Source organism: Nomia melanderi, chromosome 2 (assembly GCF_051020985.1).
Source record: "Nomia melanderi isolate GNS246 chromosome 2, iyNomMela1, whole genome shotgun sequence".
NCBI lineage: Eukaryota > Metazoa > Arthropoda > Insecta > Hymenoptera > Halictidae > Nomia > Nomia melanderi.
The window spans coordinates 31,193,888-31,218,138 of record NC_135000.1 but is presented as its reverse complement, the minus strand read 5'-3'; the positions used below and the strand labels follow the sequence as shown (position 1 = coordinate 31,218,138).

Sequence of the window (24,251 nt, the reverse complement as noted above, 5' to 3'; positions counted from 1 at the left end):
TTTCAAACGTCTCCTACAAATGAAAATCAGGTCGTTACGCAAGTATGAATTTCTCTGCACTATTATCCAGTAACACGATTCGTATAGATCATTCAGGTTTCTATGGATCACGGCAAAAGGTGACAAACGAAATATGAATTTCGAGAATGAAATTAAAACTGTATGTATACATAACCAAAAAAATATATATATATTTTTTTATCCATTTCGCGTATGACATAACCCTAGCGGCTTGACCGCTATTCTTAATTCGACTAATTAATCCGGATAACGTTCTTTTTTATCTAGATACGGCGCGACAGGGATGGGGAGGATTTGAATGGGTCGCTCGTGTTTATGGGCCGACGGAACGGGACTTTCAGTTTCTTTTGGACGTCCGTGAGTGCAACATCGCGAGTGTAACGGTCGCGTTGGCACGCGCGTGAAAGTTTTCGTCTCCTGAGCGCCCAGCCTCCTCCGTACACGGTGCCATTCGCGACTGCGGACAGACAGCGAGAGGGACGAAGGTATTTAAGCAGATCGTAAACTGAACTTCGCTCGATACCAATTGAAAACGATGCTTCCAATATTCACTTGATAATAATCCATGAAATTTCCATGGGACAATCAGAATCATCCCCTAAAAATTCAACTGGAATTACGCGGACGCTCTTCCTCTTCAATCTTCGCCCCTTTTCCTCTTGTGACGCTGAACAATTTTCAGTGTTAATTATTTTTATTGTTACCATACACTATGGGATATATTAGCTTAAAATAAATAAGACAGTTTTTTATCATTATCATTATCAGTCCTCGTCACTAGACACTCGAGTCACTGTAAAGTACCATTCAAATAATACAATTATTCGAGCCGTTTATATTATATATCATTGATTCTATAAAATCATAAAATTCGCGATTCTTACGTTTCACAAAGAAAAGTTTAATCGACAAGTGAAGAGCAAAGTAAATCAACACTAGAACCAAGTTAAATCGTCTGATTTCGAAACGCGATTTAACAAATTCGTTCAATAATTTAAGAAACCATCTCCGTAATTATTACAAAAGAACGAATCCTCGATAGGTCAACTTGACCTACCCGATTCCAGTGTTAGCCCTCTGCCCTCGAGAGTCGCCAGTTGACTCGATACAGTAGAATTATAATTTATCAACATTCACCATCGAATCTTGCATAATGCGTCAGTATACGAGGCATCGAAGCAGAGTAGTTGTTCCTCGAATTATGTATAATTTCTCTTGGAATTAATTAAAAAAAGCGTCGTTCACAGATCATCGGGAAACGATGAATATTTCTGGCAACGGAACTCTCGAGACGCAAAGGGTGAAATTCGCGTTGCTTTCATCTCTATTCGAACGTCCTCGCGCCGAATGGAACCAGGGAATGATCGTCGCCGAATATTTGCGTAGCGTCGGCTAATCGGACAGTAGAAAGTTACGGGCCGATATGATTAAGAGGTATACACTGTTGTGGTTCGATCATAAATCATGTCCGTTCCGCCAGGACAGCACCTGCGTTGGCTCCGTACACGATGACGTTCAGTCATCGATGCGTTTACTCATTCTTCCGAGTGCTTTCTCAGGTGCAACGCACCTGACTCTTCGCCCCGGTGACCCGCCTTGTCTTATCCTTATCATTAATCCGTGGTAATTAACCCTTCACCGGTAACGAGGTTTCTCATCAACGCGCTCTGCAACACGAACCTTTCACGGTCAGGCTTGATTCTCCATTGTTGCTGGCTCTAACGATCTGGAGAAATTCTAAGACGCTTCGACTGCTAAATTGAACAATCATCGAAACTCCCGTGCGGTTGAAATGATTCCTTTAACCCCTTGTCCTACGAGTGAGACTCGTGGTGAAGATTTTCAACGTGAATCAACGAATATATGTATTACTCGGTGCATTCGAATTCAAAGTAAACATTATTCCTCTGTAATCAATTATTATACTTAAAAGGAAATATAGGCGTAACATACGCTTAGAATTTTTCTCTTTTTCTAAGAAATTATTCATGACAAAGTAGCCCTATCGATCATAGTTGAGAAAGAAATCATAGGTCAAGGGGTTAATAAAGTAGAAGCTAGAGATTCGAGATTCTTCGTAACGATTGCTCTGCTGCTTCTCGAATATTTCTGTTATGCAAAGAATGGTAAGAGAATTGCGAAACGATGAAAACAGATTTGCGACAGGATTTTCAGTTATCACATAGTTTTTAGATCGTTTCACCGAGACGCGCAGCGGTTTGCGCACGGAACGTAATTCTTTTCGCGCGAATTCTTCAGAGAGTTCTATGCAGAGATACAAGTTTCCTTTTAATGTGGACTGTCGAAAGTTAGTCTGCGACGAGTAGAAATTGCATAAACGCCTGCGATCCGTCTGTAACGAACCGTTCGGCGACGAGGGTTCGAGGTATCGGTTCTTTCTATCGCGAGGATTTTCCAAACGATCAGTCGAATACTCACGGAAAACCAGTTGTCCTTTTACGTTTCCATTCTCGATCGATCGAAAGGACCACCGAGCGAGTATTCCCGTTTCGAAACGTTCGACGAAACGAACGACGAACGAAATCGAAAAACCGTGAAAGCACGGGTCGCAACGAAGGAAAGCGAAACTCCTCTGTTATTGGTAATGTTTTGTATCGATCCGGCGGTTCACGGACCCGCAAAAAGTTAATCTGGTGTTACGGTAACAGTACAGTTACGTATTCGGTTAAATCAAGTGCACTCTCCATCACCGGCGGATTCAGAAAGTACCGGAGCGTTCCGTTCTCTTACGACAAACGGACTGAAAAAGAAAGAAACAGAGCCGAACAGGGCGGCGTAATAACAGAAACGATCGGTTATTTGTAAACACGATGCGCTCGAAGATCGCGCGCCAACCGTTTTATGGAAACGGCGATAAAAATCGGAAGAGAAAGAAGACGGGCGGACGCGGGCGACTATCTTCTAATTAGATCTAGATGTTCGTATCTTCTTTTGAAGAGAACGGAATACCGGAGAACTACGCGGAGACTTTCGATTTCGTTTGAAAGCGAGGATCGACTTACAACGCGACTAATGAATAATTATCGGGAGAAATCGAGGCGGGGAACGAAAGTGATTCGCGACGAGATTAAAAAGCTAAGAGATCCGAGCGAAAGGGAAACGAAGAAAGTGAGAAATATTTCATTCGAAGCACAAAAGCCGTGGGTAAGCACGTTGCGCGACCCTCCGCGGTGACGAGGGTTGCGAAACGGACCGAGTCTCGACAAGATGGCCATATGTTAGAGTCGAAGGACGAGGATATAAGAACACGAGACGATCAATGGTCCACGAGTCATCCTGCCGCGGGTCGAAAAGTCAGGGTCTGTCCACCAGTCGATCTTTCTCAACCACCGTGCGCGCGTCCTCCGGAGGAATCCTGGTCGTTCACTTTCATGATCCGTTGATCTTCGCTCTTTTCGTAGCTTAAATCGGGGCTCCCCCAATCTTCGGCTGTCAAAGAAATGATGCAACGCTCGGAATCTTCTTTTCTTTTATTATTCTCTCTCTCTCTCTGTCTCTCTTTCTCTCTGTTGGACGAAACTAACGAACATCAAACTCGTACCTCACGGTTTTATTTATTAATCCCCGAACGCGCGGGATCTTTCTTATGTATAAATAACGACTCTGTCCGAAATTCCTGCCGGGTCGCTTAAGACACTCGAGTCTCCACGGGGAACGTGAAATCGTCCGTGGATCCTCGGAATGAAAAGCTGACAGAAATCCTCGATCCGTATGTCCGATGACTTCGAATAACGGACGAATGGAAAAGCAATCGAGAAATGTAGGTTTACTTTCAGCGTTGAAAGTATATGTAGAATCGTTCAGTTCTAGACTCGGTGAATGAATGATCGCCAACTCTTAATTAACACTTTGCACGTGAACTCTCGTCAAAACTCCCATGTGCTCGAAACAGTTTTTTTCATCAACCAGAAACTGAGAGATCATTCTTCTTAATAATCCGCCATCTTTCTTATATCTCGTGTATCCAACAAAACTCGGTTTGTTCTATACGTCATCGAACAAATTGATGAAGTTTCTGTAAGAAATAATGTCAGTGTTAATCAGATCACATCGTTACCAATTCTGAGACGCTAGAGACAAATTGTACGCATTGATCTTTCGCCATCGAAACAATGAAATCATTCTCTTGCAAGTTGCAGTTCTAGATACGAAAGCCTGATGTCACCGGTCGATGACGCTCGTCCTCAAAGGGTTAGAAACAAGCACGCGTAGTCTCTGAAGATCCTAGACGATTTCTACGACGGGATCTCGAGGGGACGCGAATTGCCATTCTAGTCGCGGATTTAAAACGGTCACCGTGAGCTTATTAAAGCAGGTAGTCGTTCAAGGTGTACAGTGGACCGTTCCGACCGCGGTGGAGGGGAACGATGAAGGTAAACGGAGGCGCCATATAATTTAGCTCTGCTCCGTTGATTGTTGCTCCGAAGTAACGGTCACTTCTCGCCGTTCATTGTTCCCATTAAAGTGTTCGCGCGAACCGTTTCAGTCTGATCAGCGAGCAGCTTATCTACTTAGAAATAGATCGAGCGGAACGGCTAGAGCGGGCTGCGCCCGTTAACAACGCGTCGTCGACGCGACTGCCACGAGAATTTTCAGCGTTTTATGTAATACCTGTTCTTCGAGTAATTCTTGTCAGAAAGGCAAGTCGCTAGAGATCATTAGAAACGAGTAATGACTTGGTATCACGGTACTCGTGTTGCACTGTCATTTAGTTACTCGTGTTACTGATTATATTTTAATTAAACATGTAACTGAATATTTTGTTGAAATATTTTGAGATTCAGAGTTATTGTAATCCAAGCATTTTGGAAGCTTCAACGGTGACTGTGGTCAACGTGTTAACGCCTGTACAGTAGTAGAAATGTTATGGAACACTCTGTAAAGAAACCTCTGAGCTCTTCATTCGATTCGCTAAACTCAGCCGTTCTGTTTATCTATATAAGCTACTTAGTAGATTAGTGCTTCTCTCGGATAGTAAAAGATGTAAGCTCGGAAGTTGAATCGATGAACAGAAAGTAGATTGGTTCGTAGAGAGAATCGAGGAGGCGCTTCAAACTCGGATGATGAAAGTTTTCATTTATTGCCCGACGACCGAAAGCGTAAGCTGCTTACAGAGCAGAACCGCTCGCGAGAGCTATCTTCCTCGTAAATCATAATTTGCTGGATGCTCGTTATGGATACGGGGATTGTATAACAGTCGATTCTATTGTGGAGGGACTTATTAGTCGCGCTCTACGAATCTTCTTATCAGCCGCCGCGAGATCCTCCTGTGCCACTTTTCATTCAGAAGCACCGGCTCGCGCGTTCACTTTCTAACTTCGCGGACTTCCTGTCCGTGTACACGCGATTGTCCAATGTCAATTTCAATGTACGCACGGATGGCTTTCCACCGGACGAGCGTTAGTAAGCGAACTTTATGGCCGCGAAGTCATCGGCGATCACTCACGATGCTAAATCAAGTGTGCGCGAGTAATGAAAGGAACAGTCGAAGCTCGTAAATGATAAATCTCGATGAAAGCCGGATGGTCTGTTAATATTTCCAACGACGAACCGATTTTTAATTGATCATTTTGAAATTACAGAATCCTCGAGGATAGTATTAACGAAAAGCTGAATGAATTCCAATCATCCTGGACCTCTGTCACTTGATTCCTCGATTGAGGAATGAGTCGAGCGAATCGATAGAAAATGGAATCATCTCCGATCCGTTTCAGACGAGGAACCGGTTTTTATCAGTGAACAAGCCATAAGTAACTAATAGAATCGATGCGACGGTGGATTACATCACGTTCGTTTTTTGCTGCTCGTACAACTGATCTTTCGCTTTTTTGTCAGCTACGATACGTTGTAAATAATGGAACGGTAGATTTAGGAAATGATAGCGTTGGAACGCCTTGCCCTAGAATGGTGGCTTTAGAGAACAATAGTCCTAGAATGCCTAGCCCTAGAATAATGGCTCTGGTCAGTAGCAGCGTTAGAAGGCATAATCCTAGGATTGTAGCTATAGCAAATGATAGCCCTAGAATGCCTAGCCCTAGAATGCCTAGCTTTAGAAAACAATAGCCCTAGAATGCCTAGCTTTAGAAAACAATAGCCCTAGAATGCCTAGCTTTAGAAAACGATAGCCCTAGAATGCCTAGCTCTATAATGGTAGCTTTAGAAAACAACGGCCCTAGAATGCCTAGCCCTAGAACAACGTCTCCAGTCAGTAACAGCGTTAGAAGGCCTAATCCTAGAATGGAAGCTATAGCAAACGGTAGTCCTAAAACGATAGCTTTCGTCGACAACGCCTGTAGAATATCTAACCGCAAGATAGCGAGTTTAGCAATTAACGGCGCCAAATGATAAATAATGGAACCGGCGGTGGTTAAATCATCCGCGATGTCTCTGGGCGCACGGCTACTCGCGCGTTGTCTGTCGAAGCACGTACTCGCACTGACCACAGAGCTGACGTAATCCGCCGACTGTCCGATGAATATGGAGGCACCGCTCATTGCCGCGAAGCAATTGTTATTTTTGTACTTTCTCCGGAGGAAAAGAAAAGCTTGTGTGTTTGCCCCCCGGTCATATCTGACCGGGGCCGCGTGGTACTTTATATACCTGTTCGCCCGTACGAAACGTGAATCTGCATGCATGAAAGTTGCTCCTCGCCCCGGGCTGTTTTGCCTTTCTTGCGAGCTCCCGAAGAAAATTCCTGCTCGGGTCCCATGGATCCGTGCCCTACATTTCGGCGACCTCAACATTGATTTCGCATTCTAATAAACAGACCGCGGACGTTTCTTTTTTCACGCGTTCCGATCGTTCGTTCATCGAAACGGAGAGAACTGGTAACGTTGTTTTTCGGATAATACGCGAAAGAATTCGAACAACATAATCGTGTCCATTTCTATTCTAATGAGAAACATTATTTTTTATCGTATACCCGATCGAGTTCGCTTAGCGAACATTAGTAACAAATTAATACGTCGCACCGGTGACTAGAGAAAGGAGATTCAGTGCAGCAGACATTGAATATTATTTACGATTAAACATTTATTAATAGATTCGCCGTTGAAGTTCGTGATCTCTGCGTCGAAACGTGGCGGCAAACACGGCAGTGTTTAGTAAGCAGTATTGACATACATGGCCAGGTTTCAATGTTCCTCCTTCGCCGGGTGCTCAAACATCGGTACCTAGCCGAGTCAACGGAATCTAGCCATATAAACTGCACAGATCTTCAAACTCGAAAACACTTCGTTCCCCACGAGCAAATATAAACAAACACTGTCATACCACAGCGAATATTTACGAGACATCTGCAGATAAATTAAGGGTGTCTCAATATAGTGTCCCTCTCCATATCTACTTGTACATGTTTCATGGAACGCTGTGTACAATTGCTCGCATACATAGTTTCGAGCAGCTGCTAAAGTGGAAACAGTGGGAACACAGTTTTCGAGTTAGGCAGCTTTGGGCTAACTCATGGAAACCAAGAAACACATCTAAATCTGCCTTCGCAACTAGAACTGCCGTACCAGTCGAAATGACCGGTTTCGCCTCTCGTTTCGCAATTATTGATATCTTGAAAGTAAACAGTCATCCCCAATTCAGTTGACTCCGCCACACTACCACCAGAGAACCGTTTTGAGATCCTGCCGAATCTTTGAATTGGTTGCCAGCGCAAGTTAAACCCATTTGTAGCGATAATCATCAAGTTCCAACGTGTACGAAGAGCTAGACGGCTGTCGCACAGTGCCGCTTGTGGACAAAAGCCCAAAATTCTGTTCGCATAACGAAAATTGATAGTTACCAATGTATCGCTGAGTAGTCTCTGCTACACGAAATGATTTTCATTTGAGAAATCACAATTTCTTGCAAATAAGTTCCGTTTCTCTATTGATACGATGCTGGAATCTAAACGCAAAATGTCCATTGTCGTTGGAATAACTTCGTAATATCCCCATAACGTGAACAAAAATATAACCACCATACGGTTAGCTCTATACCGTACAACTTTTGTCTGAAGCGTCTTTTTGTATCGCCGATACCTTTCAAGTTATCGAGTTTTGTCCGATAAACGGGCGTTTCTTCTCGAGCGCGGCCGAGCCCGGGCATTTATTTTTCGACGGCGTGGGGCGACACGTTTCCACGGGACGGCCCTGAATGAGTGCGAGTGAAAGTTCGCGAGTCAAATATTTTTCGCGGCTCCGTTTCGTGGACCGTTCCCGCACGATCTTCCCTATAAGATAAAGTTTCTACGCGGCCCGGCTCTTCTTTCTGGGCTGAGGTCTGCCCCGCGACACGTTTCCATCCGCCATATTGTCGCTCCTCCCCTTTCGCGCGTCGCGAAATTTCCTGGCCGACGTCCGCCACGGTGGATCGAAGCGTTTCCATTCATCGACTCGTCGTTTTCTTTCGCTTTTATTTGGAACGATGCTAACCCTTTGCACTGCGGAGGCGACTCGCAGTCGTTTGGTTTGATGCAGGAAAATTACGAACTTCGATGTTCAACGTCGAAGGTTATTTAACACATTGCGTACCGGTAACGAGAAATCTCGTTTTTAATAAAGACACTTAGCTATGCAACTTTGCTAATTACCAGAGCATTAAAAGAAATATTCAATTTGATTCGAATTGATTATCTATTTGAAATATATAGAATCTATAGAACTCCCAAAATTAGAAAAAGATTTCTTAAGATCCAAAGACCTTATTGCTGCACTTGCACGAATGCAGTTTATTCTGAAATGCAATTATTGGCCAGTTGACTGATTCTATCTAGAGAAGCTCCGAGAGTGAATCTATTGAGATTTCGATTGACTGATATATAGTTTATTAAATCAATTGCTTCAATGATTTCTCGGTGAAGAATCTATGATTTCTTCGGTAATCGCGAATGAAAGGTTCAGGAATTGATTATTCGCCATAAAGTTGTCTGGTGTTAACAACTTATTTTGCTTCGCTCGAATACGTAACGAACATCCGAAGAAACCAAGAAAAATCTACCGTTACGATTTCTACGAATTATATCGAATCAGTCGTATCGAATGCTCGGTAGTTCTAGCATTAAGTCGAAACTGATGTACACTGGTGTTCACTGTTCCGTTCGACGAGTTCAATTCGGACGATCGATTCGATGAACGCTAGTTTACAGCAACTAGATTGATGTCCGTTGAACGGAGTACAACTGCTTCCGTGAGTCTCACTCGCGGCAACGAAACTCTGGACGAATAGGAATGTCCGCCGAACGAAAGCTGCGTGACATCAACGATTCTGGTAGCCGCGGATCGGCGATAACGCGCGATCGCGGGGATCGCCGCGATTCGTCTACGAGCGACCGTTAAATTCGGCGTTGTGAAACCGTTTAGAAAGGTGCGGGCACGATTAAAAAAGGCAACAAAATCGAGAAAACGGGTCGAAGACATAAATTAGCAGAGAAAGCGAGAAGAGGCATGATCCTGAATCGTCATTCGGCCAGAACTACGTGACTCGCGCGCGCGCGCGCGCGCGTTCATTCACGCGGCCCCCGGTGAGCCTCGCGGCGCCCACCGCCGGCTAATTATTAATTAAACCGTAGTAAAAGACCTCCGTTGGAACGGATCGCACGCGGTCAATCTAACGAACATTCAGAGAATGATATGACTGAAAAGTCGTCAAAAATCAGATAGCTTTTTCCCTTGGATCTCGATGATCTTTACCAAAACTCCATAGAAAATACAGCGAAACCTCGACTGTCCGAGCTAATTCGAGCTAAGAATCCTACAATAGAATAGTCTAACGAAACAATGAAACAAACGAAACTATCGATACTATCGATAGTCCAGATAACCAAGGATAACAGGAGCTTCAATCCTTGCGTCCCAATTTTCCTAACAAATCACACACATCTCATTACTCGGTAGTTCCACCGTGAAACGAACTCCGGCGTACATCGAGCTTCTCGATATTCCTCTGTCAAACCATCCATCGATCCACATTCCAAATCCCCGATAACGAAGAGAAACGAGCGTCGCGAGAAGCAAGCGTCGCCGAACATTCCAATCGGCGGCGCTCCGATTGTCGCGATTCGCCTCTCTCCCCCATCTTCCCTCGTTCGTCGTCCTATCTGCCTCCGAATCCGGCGGATTCGTCGGATGAATTTCCCTTGGTTCGAGGAGGAAGGGAAGAATGGGAGAGCACGAGCGAGAAAAACGTCTGGTTTACGTAACCCGCGTTTCCTATGCCGGCTAGCCGCGGTAGCCGCGCGTATCCGCGTGATACCGAGCTTCTGGCCGCGCGGTCGACATTCTTCTCTCCAAGCACAGGACTTTTGTAACGTCAATCGACATTCCAGGGTTGCAACCGTGTGTAATACGTGAACATCGGGCCCGGCGGAGCGGCCGTACGCCGGTGTGCGTAGCGACGTGAAAGTGGCCGGCCGGGTGCACGCGAAGGTGCCGGAATGCGGGGTGCTGGGGCGCTACGCCGGCGCGCACGGTGATCCCAATGGTACTAGGTAATTGGAGTACCCGCGCGAGTCTTACCTGTAACTTCGCCGAGTAAACAGGCTACTTTGGCGCGTCGTGCATCGTGCATTGTGCATCGTGCACGGCGATCGCTGCCTTGCGCTCCGCCTCTCAGCCGATCGTCTTCTTCCTCTTCTTCCTCTTCGTATGTTCCTCGTTCTGTTCGCTGCTTCTTCTTTCCTACTATTTTTTTCTGTCTGCTCTTCACCCATTTGCATCGTGACTACTTAACACTTAACACGTTCCGTGCCACGGAAAGTGTGTCCCTTAAAGATATTTTCTTACAAAAATTAACGTGTACCACACGTGGTACACGTGGCACTGAACGTGTTCACTAGAAGGGGAGAACTTTTCACTTAGCAATACATCGCCTTTTATTCCGTTTATCTTTTTCGTTATTTAGTAAGTCTTATAGTGGTATTATTTGCGATCGAATACGGTTCTTGTTTTTACAAAACACAGTGTCCAACGGAATTCATTCGAATTAGTTCAATTGCAGATAATGGAGGAGGTTGTAGTTGTAGTTCTTTTTAGGCGGTCTAAGTGTTAATTTTGTGTCGACGTATATCGGCAGTTTATCGTATGCGGGATATTCCGCGGGCGATAAAGTCTGTCGCGGAATATTTCGCTTACGGGTGCAAATGGGTTAGCCCTTTGTAGACGAAGATTCCTTCGAGTATACGGATCCTCCTGCGGAGTCTGCTAAATTGTACGTCGAATGCTGCGTGGTCACCTAAGATTTAACCCTTTGAACTCTGCAGGCTCCAATATTGCACCGGTTATAATATTAAATACTTCAATGAATCAAAGAAACTACCCTAAAATTCTTCGATTTTCCACATATCCAAATTTTGTACCGAGAAAGAAAATAGAAGATCGAAGGAATGTTATAGCATTCTTCAGTTTCACTAGAGATATGAAAATTAGTTGCAGTTGCTGATAGATTACTAAACCGTCTGGAGTGCTAAGGGTTAAAATATACCATGTACGATATACACGGAAGCCACTGTCGTTAATTAGATTGAATTCTGGTTAATTGGCTTGCGATATATACAATAGATAAAATTCAGAATGAAAGAATTCGATAGACTCCGCGCAGAAGCGTCCGATCGCGAAACGCAAGGAACGAGAGACGCGAGATCGCGGTGGGAACAGAAGACAACGCGATTACATAAAAGACGGCGATGCTCGCGCGATACCGGCGCGTGATTATAATTTAAAGCTCGCGCTTCTACGTTTAGCCGGCAATTCGGAGCGCAATCGTCCGGGATATAGTTGTCCGCGGACGTGTTACGGCCGCGCTTAGCCGCGATAAGACATCTCGCCGGCTCCTTCGACCGCCGGCCGTTGCATTACAGAAATATAACATTACCCTACATTCCTGCCGCGGCGGAATGTCCTGAATAACGTAACGCCCGTTCCACTCCGTTGTACAATTTCTTACGTGAACATGACGAATGTGAAAGCGACCTTGAAACATGGATCATCCACCACGCATCAATACTAAACGGCCCGCGCGACGAATATCTGCCGGAGATGTCGTCGAGGTGACCGAGCGTCGCGGGGACGAAAAATTCGCTCGGCTCGTTTCGCTTTCCTCTATTCTAGAAAACTCGTTAGACCAACAGCGTAACAGGGACTGAACTTCGAAAAGACGCGCGGTTTTTCCTTGGTGTAACCCTTCGAACTCTGTAGGCTCCAATATTGCACCAGTTCTGATATTAAATATTTACATGAATTTGAAGAAAACTACCTTAAGATTATTAGATCTTCCGAATATACGAAGTTTGTACTGAGAAGGGAATTAAAGGTCTAAGAAATGTTCTGAGATTGTTCATTTTCAGTAGGACTACTATAAAAATTCGTTGCAGTTGCTGATAGATTACAAAACCATCTGGAGTGCTGAGGGTTAACCCTTTGCGGACGAAGATTCTTTGACCCTCAGCAGTCCTGTGTCGAGTCGGACTCGACATTCTATTTTGTTGCGACCTCTACCTGTTTTAACGATTCTTTCTACATTTCATTTGAATTCATAGGTAACGTTCATGTCTGTTCGATTCTGTGTAAAATCTACACCATGTGTCTGACACTGTATCGAAAGGCAAGGGGTTAAGCGGTGAGAGATGGAGAGTTTGGAGAAACTGGGGCTGCTATTCTAGGGCCGCCATTTTCAGTCCTGCGGTCGTTGTCTCGACTTTCGTCGCTGTGGTACCCGAGTTTTCGAAAAAAGATATTTGCACCGGGTGCGTACACTTGATGCGCAGACTTCTCTGAAAGGGATGTTGCGCAGGGCTGGGGGAAGAGTCGAAGGTTTGGAATGCGACTGCGTCTGGTCACACGAATGAATTAAAAAGGGGAACTTCTTTGAGAAATTTGGAGACACGTGTTCGATGACTCGATATTTTCGTGTTTATTTTCGATTTCTCTTTCGCGGTGTCGGTCAATTTGAGAGAGGAACAGCTCGGACGATAAAGGGCGCCGTGGCAGCCGAGTTCTCGGCCGGCGAGGCACGAATTGTGTAATTATTTTAATTGAACCGTGTGGGAGGATGGAACACGCGGTCGATCGGCCGATTCTCGACAACCTAATATGCAAGACGGTCCTCGCGGTTGTCTCGATTACGCCACGCTAAAGGTTAGTCCTGAATATGGAAGAAGGGACAGGCGACAAGGCGAGAATACAATGATCCCGCTCGATTATCGATGATACCGCGCGGACGTTCACGATTGCGACACCTGCGATCGTGGGCAACGGCAAGGTAGGGACATTGTAAGAGACGATTGTGACCGGCAAATGAACAACTTCATTGCAGACTATTTTTCTTTGATATCTCGCACGTCGACCGCTCGAGAGTTTGAAGCGTTTTGTTAATTATTGTCAATATATTGTATATATATATGTGAAACATATATATATATACTATTATATAATTGAATATATTGAATATATATGTATATATTCAATTATCTAATTGCTTAAGTTAATTCCGATTTCTAAATATGCTTACCCGACATCGATTTTCTTATTGCAGCGATTTCCAAGTAATTCGGAACCTCCGATCAATCGGTGACTACCAGAGTTTAAGTTTATTATTATCATCAATATCATTGATACCTAACAAAAAGAAAATATTTGTCAAACTAAGTAATAATGAAATCGCCTATGATCGTCTAAACGAGACCAGACCATTTTACTTGGAATTACGCTTAGAACATTTATCGGCGAATGTAATTCTAATCGATTCGATTTGCAGGTGTGCCGTCGAGTAACGAGAAGGCGAAGAAGAATGATGACATGTCGGTGAGAACCAAGGGAATCGAGGACCACACCGCGTGCGGCGTCAGCCTGCTGCCGGCCACTACGACAGAGCATGCAGCGGTGGTTGCTAGCCCTAGACGAGCCTGCGTCTAACCCATGCGGTAGCACTGTCATCGACCACGAACCATCGGGGTACCAACAATTATACTTTACGACACGTCGTTAGGATTTTCGAAACTGAACACCACAGTCGACCGGTTGACACCGAAACGGCGCGCGATATTTATGAAATTCCGGCCTCTCGAGCCTCGGCCGTTAGAAATTCATCGCTAAAACGGCCGAAGGTGACTCGCTAATTGTTCAACCATTACATTACGCCTGACGTATTGCCACATCGATTCGCAGCGACGCATCGAAAAGAGCAATGCACCCGGCCGAGCGCGCGATGCAACCGCTTCTCCACGGTTTTCTCTATTTCGCAGACCGTCCTCGTGTTTCCCCGAGATGGTCTGTTAGAAACGCTAATCTCTGAAAAGCTGATTTCTTCGACGAGAAAGCTGGAGAGCCGATAATCCTTGAGGACTTACGCAATACCTCGATGCTTTCTTTTCCAAGAAAACACCTGTGTCCAAATGTTTGCGCGTCCGAATGTTTGTTGTGTCTGTGGCGTGCGTACAGCCTTTAGGGTTTCTCGGTTGTTACTCAAGATTTCAACGTTATTTCAAATGTAAACATTTCAATTGAAAATGTTATTTGTAATCTCGTTTCAAATGTCAAACGAATCACGCGTTGAGCTTCCCTTTTGGGTGTTGGTCCAACTTCTCTAACTACGGGCCATACGATAGTCGTTTATGTATTCCTAGCTTTACTAAATTTGATGTTATAACATTCGTACGTTGAACATTTTCATAAAATAATAAACGTCCAAGTAATTCATAGCCTCCAGATGAAAGCATCGATGGGTAATCGGTGTGTTAATCGCTATAGTCCCGCTGTGTCTAGAAGAAAAGGGACCGTATCTTGAGCTGTTAAATTTCTTCGAGGCAGCGAAAGTAATATACAATGTGCGCAGGGCTTAAAGTACCATCGGTAGAGAGAGTGTTAACCGGTGATTCTCGACGGAATGGTTTGCCCCCTTGGAAATGATCGCGACGCCCCTCCTTAACCGGCCGCTACGGCTCTGTAAATATGGTAATTGGTCATAGGTGATACCGTTGGACCGTATCAGGGGATGCTGGAACGCGGGAAATTCTGTTCCAGTGCCGCGATCGCAACGGCCTTGGCAGTTTCAGCCGGGAACCAGAACAGCCCCGACGCCGATGGCGTAAAGTTGGCCTTACACTTACCGAACGAGCGGTACGGCTGCAATCCCGACGGCCTGTACGCTGTCCCGAGGACCGAGTTGCACGAGGCGGAATGGTAAAGGCCGTTCCTCGGCAACGGACCGTGAAATTCAATGCAGACACGGGCTTGAGCAATAATCTACCTTTTAGTTGAACGAACTTGCTCCGACCGCGTCGCGCACTTTCATAACGCACCAATTGCCTAGCCATTAGAACTTCACGGACTTCCCTCGGTGGAACAGGAAAATGGAGAATGCACGCTATAAACGGTAGCTTTTCTTCCGCCTTCCTCCATCCTCTAGAGTAACCTCTTACTTCCCACTGGCAACGCCTTGAAACCATTCCGAAATCAGTAAAGTACGAACCATTGTTTTCCCGAAGAATGTTTATTTCGGATCTAAAGGGTTGAATCCTTGAATGCTTGTTCTAGAGGAGTAGAGTTCGCGTTCAACTAAAATGGAATACTCGCTTGAAACGTTAGCGTTACCATTGTCTTTGGCATTAATTTTATATTCGTCACACAGGATAGAGCCTGACTCGATAGACACCGAGGTCTCGAGGTTCGTAGCCGGCTCGTCGACGGCGACGACGACGACGACCACCACGCAGAACAATTCGAGAAGATGCTGCCGAACCTCGACCAGTTCCGGTTACTCCAGCCATTCGCCGCCGTTGTCAGCGGGCTCCTACTCTTGTTACGCGTCGGCGGTGCCCGGCCAGGCGTTTTTCCGCACTGTACCGTTGTCGATGAAGGACCACTTCGGAGGCGGCGGGCTAGCCGTGATCCACGAGAGCGAAGCGATCCCGCGTCCTATATGGCCGTCCGCGTTCCCCGGGCCGCGCGAGCTCTACCAAACTGACGAGAACCCCGAATACGATGGTAAACAGCGACGCGAGCGTTAACCTTTCCGCTACTACGGCTGACTATAGTCACCGGCCGCAAAAGTCGAGCCAAAAGCTAACCCTCTGCGGTCCGAAGTGAACCGTGCTATGGGGCCGTGCTGCTGCCGCGATGATCGTTTGAAATTTCCAGCGCACCTGCTACCTAATGCTTTAAATTAAAATTTAATATTATATTCTTCCCCGTTTTGTGTGGGGACTCTCAGTCACCGCTTGATTTGATGCGGTAAAACTATAAAATTTGATATTCAACATTGAACTATGTATAATGCATCGACGTGTGAAATATTGGGATAAGAAAGCCTTGTTTCTCAATTCACTTGGAATTTCTCTGTAAGTTAATTTAAAAAAATGTCTTCTGTGTCTAGTTAGAAAATTTTAAGTATTTCTAACGAGATACTTCCGAGTGCAAAGGGTTAAAAAAACATACGCGTATACATTGTAAAGTGATGTTCCACGAGGAACAGAGTTATAAGCTTATCTCGCAATGTCGCCGCAACGGTATCAAAGAGTCAGTACAACGAAACGATAGTCACCCGTTGAACGCAAAAGGATAATTCTCCTCACGACTGATTTGTTGCAGCTCTGTACACGTGTTGCGGCTGCGGGTGCGCGTACACGTACCCGCCGTACGACCGGGACTACGAGAAATCCGCCGGCACGTCGGCCCACGATATCCTCCTCGAGGTGTCCCACACGCTGAACTCTGTGATAGACGGGGAGGTCGCGATGACGCCGGAAGAGATCCTGCAGAGCATCTCGCAGAAGGTCGCGCAGGGTATCGGGCTGAAGAGCGGCGTCTACGAGTACGTGTACCGCCACAACGCCTCGTCGTTCTTGTCCGGCAAGAAGTCGCTGCTCAGCGAGAAAACCTCGTCGCTGTTCGGCTGCGGGAGCAGGACCACCTCGTCCAGGATCAATCCGGTGAACTCGAAGCTGTACACGAACACCAGACGCTTCTACCTGCACAACCCGGCCTGGTACACGTCCCTGTGCACCTGCGAGCACAAGCATCACAGATTCCTCTCGTCCTCCTCGTCGTCGTCGAAGGGCGACGAGGACACGAGGACCCTGGACGCGACAGGGAAGAAGGAAGCCGCGCCTCAGATGTTCCAGCCAAGCGACCGCCAAGGGAAGCCGACGGGACCGGCTGGCCAGAACGAGCCGAGCGTTCCCGGCTCGCGAGCGTGCGGCTGCTCGAGCCGGCCCAGCCGGCAGGCCGCGCAGAACGCGTACGCGAATCGCAGGATCGGCCAGGACGCGAAAGAGGTGATCGGATTGAACGGAGAGAAGGAGAGTCGTGACAGACTCGGCCACGGTGAACCGGAGTACGCAACGGTGAGTAAGAACCAACCGGTGCAACAGTTGCTCGCCTTTCAGTTCGGTCGCTTCGCTCGATATCCTTTCATCGTTCACTGCTCTATCAAGATAGGATCTATAGTATGAACAAATGTATTATAAACTGAACGATATCGAGTCGAACGCGGTAGGTTTCCTCGGCGAGATTCTTCTGAACTTTGTATAGAACCGTGGAATATTTTCGATCGAGACATCAATTGTAGTTTTGATGCTTTCACGACCTGGAGTGTTGCATTCGTTTCTGGCTTTCGGGGGAGAGCCGTGTCCACTAGGAATTTTATCCCAACGTGCAAAGGCACGAGTATCGAGGTATCGGTGTGCCTTCAGCCCCCTGATGAAGCCAGCTGCAATGCTGGCGAAACGTTGGGATAAAATTCCTAGTGGACACGGCTTTCTCCCGAAAGCCAGAAATCAATGAGACATCAATTGTTTCCTTTCGATACGTAGCTTGTTTATAGTCGCCTACGAAACATTCAGTTCGACTCGATAGGAATGGTGTCCGCAATATCAATGTAACCAACGTGTCAAGACCGATGTTTCAGCAGCTGGAGTGCTGTAACGGCGGCTCGTCCAGCGAGGCTATAGTTGTCAAGTCCGGGAAAAGCAATTGGGACCATCGTCTGCGCGGTTTCACGGGTGACCTAGACTTCACGCTGGACGTGTCCCGGGCCGAGAGGTTGGGCCAAGCGATCGCTAGAGCGAAACGGAAACGACAATGGTGTAGAGCCGTAACCGCCTTCTTCGGACTAGTCTTCTTCGTTTTAAGTGTCGTCATTGTCTCCCTGTCTGTCACGAGGGGCCGGAAAGCGTTCGGAAGCATGTGACCGTCGACGTTCTTGTTCCACCGTTGCAGCCTGCAACGATCGAGACCATTCAATCATCCATGTTGGAAGTATCGACTGGAATCCGTTTCATCTTCGAGCTCACCTGTGAGATCATCTGGCGAGGATCATTTCAGCTAGGCAGTGAACCTGGCGAAACTGCAAACGAAATGTCCTGTAGCGCTGGGTTCGGATTCAACTAGGATCCTCGGCACCTAGATCGTCGTCATCGTTTCAGAGATCATTCGAAACTGATTTCAAAAGGAATTTATCGCGGAAAAGATATATTAGGCTGTCCTATAAGTTTCTTTCGTGGTCTAATTCGGAAAAGGAAAGAAGATCGGTATGATCGGAAGGTAGAATAGACCGGAGTTAACACTAGAACTACCGAGCGTTTAATACGATTAATATGCAGTTCCCATAAAAATTGTAACAATAGATTATTGTCAGTTTCTTCAGGCATTCATTGTAGTACTGAAATGAAACTATTTATTTTCAAAATCATTTCGAATATTCGATGCTTCGAAGATATCGATAATTGCTGAACAAACAAATGGAAACCGGTCATTTTGACTGGTACGGTAGTTCTAGTGTTAATGAGACATGTTACGCATTGATTATACCAATCAAATGAAAGGTACTTTTGGGACAACCTAATACTTTGCAGGATGCTAGCGAATGCCCAGCCTTTATCGTCCTGTAGCGTTGATTACTGCCTAGCAAAGTAGAGTAGAGAATTATACGAATAATTTGAAACGGTAAGGAGACACGGAAAGTTTTGTCGAATGTTGTCTACTCTGCTGCGCCGGACAGAGTGATAGAGTAAAAGAAGCTGGAACGACTAGCTCTGCTCTGGTGGTCTGGGACGGTCAATGTTTCCCTCCTAAAATACACAGAATGTAATTTAATTGTGTCATGTTCTGATTTCGGCGAAAAGAGTATAGTAACTACCGTGGACACGATAAAGTGCGTAACAGAAAGATTTGATCGGTATCAGGCGCAAGGTAACTTAACCTAACGAGAACGCAAGAGGCACGTGTGTAGAGAACTGCGTCGTAGTATGGATAGAAGGTCCACAGGGATAGTATTCCATGGGCTTACCGATTGCAATCCAGCAAACAATTTCTCTGATTTCCGATTAGAAAAGATGTAGGGTAAGTCGGATAGAGATAGCCTAGATTTTATAAAAGAAGTATTTCTTTCTAAATACCATTAATCCTTACCACTCCAACCTGTAGTCTCACTCTTGTATCTGTCTCTTTTTGATATTTCTTCTTATGTTTATCTAACGTTCATAATTGAATTTCCTCTTTGAAATGAAGAAAATTGATTTGCAACTGGCAATCATTCTATGGTATTCTTGGAGTGATAAGGGTTAACGTCTAACAGAAATAAAATATATTTATGAAAGTAAATATATATATATATATATATATATATATATGTAGAGGAATAATTAAATAGCAGTGCAATATTCAGTATACGACTGAAAACAATTGAAAATACAGATAGAAAATGTGAGAGCGGGCCGTCTCACCCGGAATTACCCTACACCTGAAAATATCGATGAACGTCATTTATATCCAGCAAACTGTGCGATCGAAAACATTTTCTTCGGTTCTCGAAAATGAAAAATGTTCAACTTCCCCTCATTTGCAATGCGAGGATTTATAAATCTCTGCTGAATACGTATAACCGAATGGACGTGGAGTTTTCGAATCACTCTCTGTGATCCTGTCGTCGAGTCCGAAGATTTTCGTAACGGCGGCTTTGGCAAAAACACTGACTGACACACTCTCGCTTTATGTATTTTTTCAGTACCTTATACCGTTAAGTGAAATTAGCAGGATTTAGGTCCTGTTAGCAATATGTGGCTGTGACCATGTTCTTATATACGGATATTAATATACAACATATACCCCGATAAGAAATCGTGTGTAATGATTGCATGAGAATCACACAATTAAACATTGAAATAAATAATGGTTACGAAGCTTTGTCCTTCTTACTGAAACTTAAAAAAAAAAAGAAAGAAAAAACGATTATTCACTTAATTGTAAGTATGCTGATTGCGCGTCGTGATGAACCATAAGGAACCATATAAGGAAATTTCAATTTTCAATGTGATGACGCCATCAATGGCAAAACGTTCGAATCGATAGACAAAGGATATCGATTTAAAAAATGTAATGCATTCGATCTTGAATATCATTGGAATATTCGAAATAGTGTTCATTTATTTATTATGAACTTTATATAACTTGAAATACCCTGTGTTATATATAAATATTGGATTCATAATGATTTTTGTACATGTTCAATAAATTTAAACTCGAACGTTAACTTACACAATTGGAATAGCATTAATTTATTCGCTACGTATTTAATATAACTGGAAAATAATGTCCACGTGGAATATACTATACAAATTTACATTTTACAATATAAACTATGAATAATAATAATAATAATAATAATGTAACGATAAGCACTGTAAATTTAACAAAAAATTTTGGTACGAATTGTAATGTAAATACGTTTTAAAATTTGAACGAAATTGATAATCTCTGCGCATGCTTATGACAACATGAGTGTGCAATAAAGTTACGTAGAACTGCGTTTCATGAATAGTCCAAAGCAAATAGAAAAAGTATAAATTCTCATTGAATACGAAATTCAAGATCATTTCATAACAATAATATCACGCCAATACTGTAGAACATCAATAAAAAGCAATAATAAGTTACTCGATATACTTGACCTATTTCTTAATTGAATCGTATATAGGTTATACTTTCGTTTAATTTATATCGCGATAACGTTCGACAAGTCGAATAAGAAGGAAGATACACACATTCATCTAATTTAAGGTGAGTTTCGAAATGTTTGTGTATACTAAAAAGTATAAACAAATAAAAATTAAATATAGTTTTATTCGTCACTAATGTTAAAAAAATATATAAATATTTGTAGCTCAATGCTTTATAACAATGCATAGACTAATGACATATTTCTTTCAGATTTCATACCGAATAACTTTAAAATGGTATGCGTACCATGCGTGGCTATTCCCATATTACTTGTGATATGGAGATTTTTGATTCAACCAATATTGTTAGAGTGGTGGCAAAGCAGAAATAAAGGAAAAGATACATCCTCTGAAGAACAACCTCCCCAGTTAGTAAAAGAGTGCACAAATGGTGTGTGTACATTATCTTGGAAGAAGGGTCAATGTAATAAAAAGACTGATTGAACATAGTTAAGATGGATTAATACGCAATATGCATTTATTATTTTATAAACTATATGTGTAAATCTAACTTATGCAATAATATCAGTTACATTTGTGTTATAGTATTAATTGCCTTTTGTACATACTTTATATAGTTCGATTGATATTAATATTGAATTAGTATCTTTTGTTGTCAAATTATATACATGTATCATGATTTATCTAAATTAATTGTTACTGTTTATGTGAGTTAATGTACAACATGAAACATGATTAATAAATAAAAAAGTTACATGTAGCGTACATAGAGTGAAATATTCATTTAAGACTTTTAATATCTCATAATTTTATGTATCTACAATAAGATTGTAATGACATTGTTTAGCAATATGCACTCAATTCCATTGTATCATTCTAATGGGCAATGCACAATAACACATATTGAAAATTTATTTTTATTTGAACTATTGTATCGTATGATTAGGTCAAGGCTTGTCTCAATGTAGACAATTTTATTTGTAAACGCTATTTATTAGATCAACATTTAATTAGGATTAGTTTCCGGAAATTTTATGGATACTCATAATCAAAAATCCAATACGCTATGTTCACTTACATTCATACATCACATTTAAACTATAAGAATCTAAATGATATTACATAGTACAAAATATATTATACGAGTGATATCCTGAAGATGGACAATAGAAAAGAGATGCCTTCTTCATTGTTTCAAAATACATTATAGATTGCTTAACAATACTCGAGTCAATAAAATACATGTAATTATTAATGGACATTCCTAAGTTCAACTTCAAATACAAGTGTACTGTTGCCTGGAATAACTGGTGGTGATCCCCTTGCACCATACCTATAACATACATTGTTTATGAGAACTTATGTATATGAAATATAAAAATTACATTCTGGTAAATAATTTTTAATGTATAAAACAAAAAGAAGTACATACGCCATAGCTGGTGGTATTGTGATACGTCGTTTTCCTCCAATTTTCATGCCTGCAATACCAACGTCCCAACCTTTAATCACTTCACCCTTTCCTAATCTAAATTTGAAACCTTCTCCTTGCGTTGTTGAGTCAAACTTCTTTCCATTCTTCAATCGACCAACATAGTATACAGATACAAATTTCCCAGTTTTTGCTGGTAATCCACTACCTATTTTTAATTCTTCTACTTGTACTCCTCCTTCTATTAACCTTTTCTTTTGATTACTTTGAGCATTTTGTTCATTTAATTGTTGTTGTTGTTGTTGTTGTTGTTGTTGTTTTCCTTTGTTTTTTTTTTGTTTAGTTTGCTGATCTTGTTTCACATCTTTACCATTTACTAATTTATTTGTATCTTCCTTTTTCTTTTGTTGTTGCTGTTGCTGTTGCTGCTGCTGCTGCTTATTCTTTTTATCTTTTTGATGAGACTTCACTTTTTTTTGTTCTTCTTCCTCTTCGTTATCATCTTCCTCTACATCACTATCTTCCTCTACCTCTTCCATTAATAATGATTCATCAGCGTCTTCATCTGAATCATCAGAGTCACTATCATCCAAGTCGATTTCTTCGTCTTCCGATGATTCTGCTTCTATCTCTTGTTTAGGACGTTTGACACTCTTTTCATTCTTCGGTGACTCTACGGATTTCCTCTTTGACTTTTTATCAGGCAATTGTTTTATTTCTTCTTCCTCTTCTTCCTCTTCCAATTTATCTAAATCCATATCCTCGTCAAGTATCACATAACCAGTTAAATGTACATGTCCATGACCATTACATGTGAATGCTATTTTAGTCCCTTCTTGAAAATTCAAATCAAGAGGTACCTGCCATGTTGTACCCTTTTTTAAACTGCAAAGCAGGTAGTTCCTATTGTCATAGCATAACATTACTTGCACCAAATTATCATCTGCAATATATAAAATGTTATTTACAATAAATAAGTTAAGTTAAGTTAAGTTAAGTTAAGTTAAGTTAAGTTAAGTTAAGTTAAGTTAAGTTAAGTTAAGTTAAGTTAAGTTAAGTTAAGTTAAGTTAAGTTAAGTTAAGTTAAGTTAAATTAAATTAAATGTACATGTAAAACAAAAATAAAAGCAGCAATCATCATTCATAGACATTATGGACAAAAACGTCTTTAAACATGTTGTTTTTTTTGTTCTGCTATATTTATGTTTTATAGAAATATATTATGTAAAAAATATTATAATTGTTAAGTTAAATGAAATATAATGTATATTATTAGTCAGATACAAAGTAGTAAAAGAAAAATATGAAAATGTTAGGTCAAAGATTTTAAAGGATAACGTAAGTATTACCGGCCGTGGTGAGGTCTAAACTCGCCATCGACACGTGGAATGATTTTTCAACGACTTGTGTGTACCGTTTATTCGGTTCCATTATTAAACCTGAAAGAAAATTACAAACTTAATAAATTGTTTGTACGATAATGTTCAAAGTATTTTTAAAAGGCATTATTGGTTTTCATGACCACATGGCGACGCCATCCTGAAACAGTTCTTTGCCGGCAAATTTTTGATAACTAATAATTCTTGTTCAGAATGTCTTTTCCACTTACCCCAAAACATTTTGGCTAATATAATTATTTAATCTTCGTTCAAATTAAATTAAAATATTAACAATTAAAATCTTAAAGCACGTAAAACAAGAATATATATGCACGAGATTCTGTGCAACGAACGACACAAATCAGTCTTCCTCGATATCTCGCGCCAACTCGCAACGAACAACTAGAAACTCTCTATCCTCTGTACAATATCGCCGCCTAAAAGTCGATTTCCATCATGAATT

General features: G+C 42.7%; 2 protein-coding genes across 5 annotated transcripts; one reads left to right on the top strand and one right to left on the bottom strand.

Moving 5' to 3' along the window:
• The first annotated feature begins 51 nt into the window (after nt 1-51).
• Nucleotides 52-20,958, top strand: LOC116429982 (uncharacterized). 4 transcript variants are annotated; one of them, XR_012998052.1, is made up of 7 exons: nt 52-506; nt 13,780-13,976; nt 15,045-15,203; nt 15,652-16,007; nt 16,611-17,365; nt 17,929-19,361; nt 19,716-20,958. XR_012998052.1 is itself a non-coding variant. In XM_076364831.1 (6 exons), the coding sequence occupies exons 2-6, from the start codon at nt 13,897-13,899 to the stop codon at nt 18,208-18,210; spliced, it is 1,629 nt and encodes a 542-aa protein (XP_076220946.1). In that variant the 5' UTR covers nt 52-506; nt 13,780-13,896; the 3' UTR covers nt 18,211-20,958. The 4 variants fall into 4 exon arrangements, 3 of the variants coding, with proteins under 3 accessions (XP_076220946.1, XP_076220945.1, XP_076220947.1); XM_076364831.1 differs by having other exon boundaries at nt 17,932-20,958; XM_076364830.1 differs by having other exon boundaries at nt 17,929-20,958.
• Nucleotides 20,959-21,227: 269 nt separating this feature from the next.
• Fkbp39 (FK506-binding protein 39kD) lies at nt 21,228-24,228 on the bottom strand. Its single transcript, XM_076364833.1, has 4 exons — nt 24,019-24,228; nt 23,759-23,848; nt 22,410-23,352; nt 21,228-22,310 (listed from the first exon to the last, which is right to left on the bottom strand). Exons 1-4 carry the CDS (start codon nt 24,026-24,028, stop codon nt 22,229-22,231), a joined length of 1,125 nt encoding a protein of 374 aa, XP_076220948.1. The 5' UTR covers nt 24,029-24,228; the 3' UTR covers nt 21,228-22,228.
• Between the last annotated feature and the right edge of the window lie 23 nt (nt 24,229-24,251).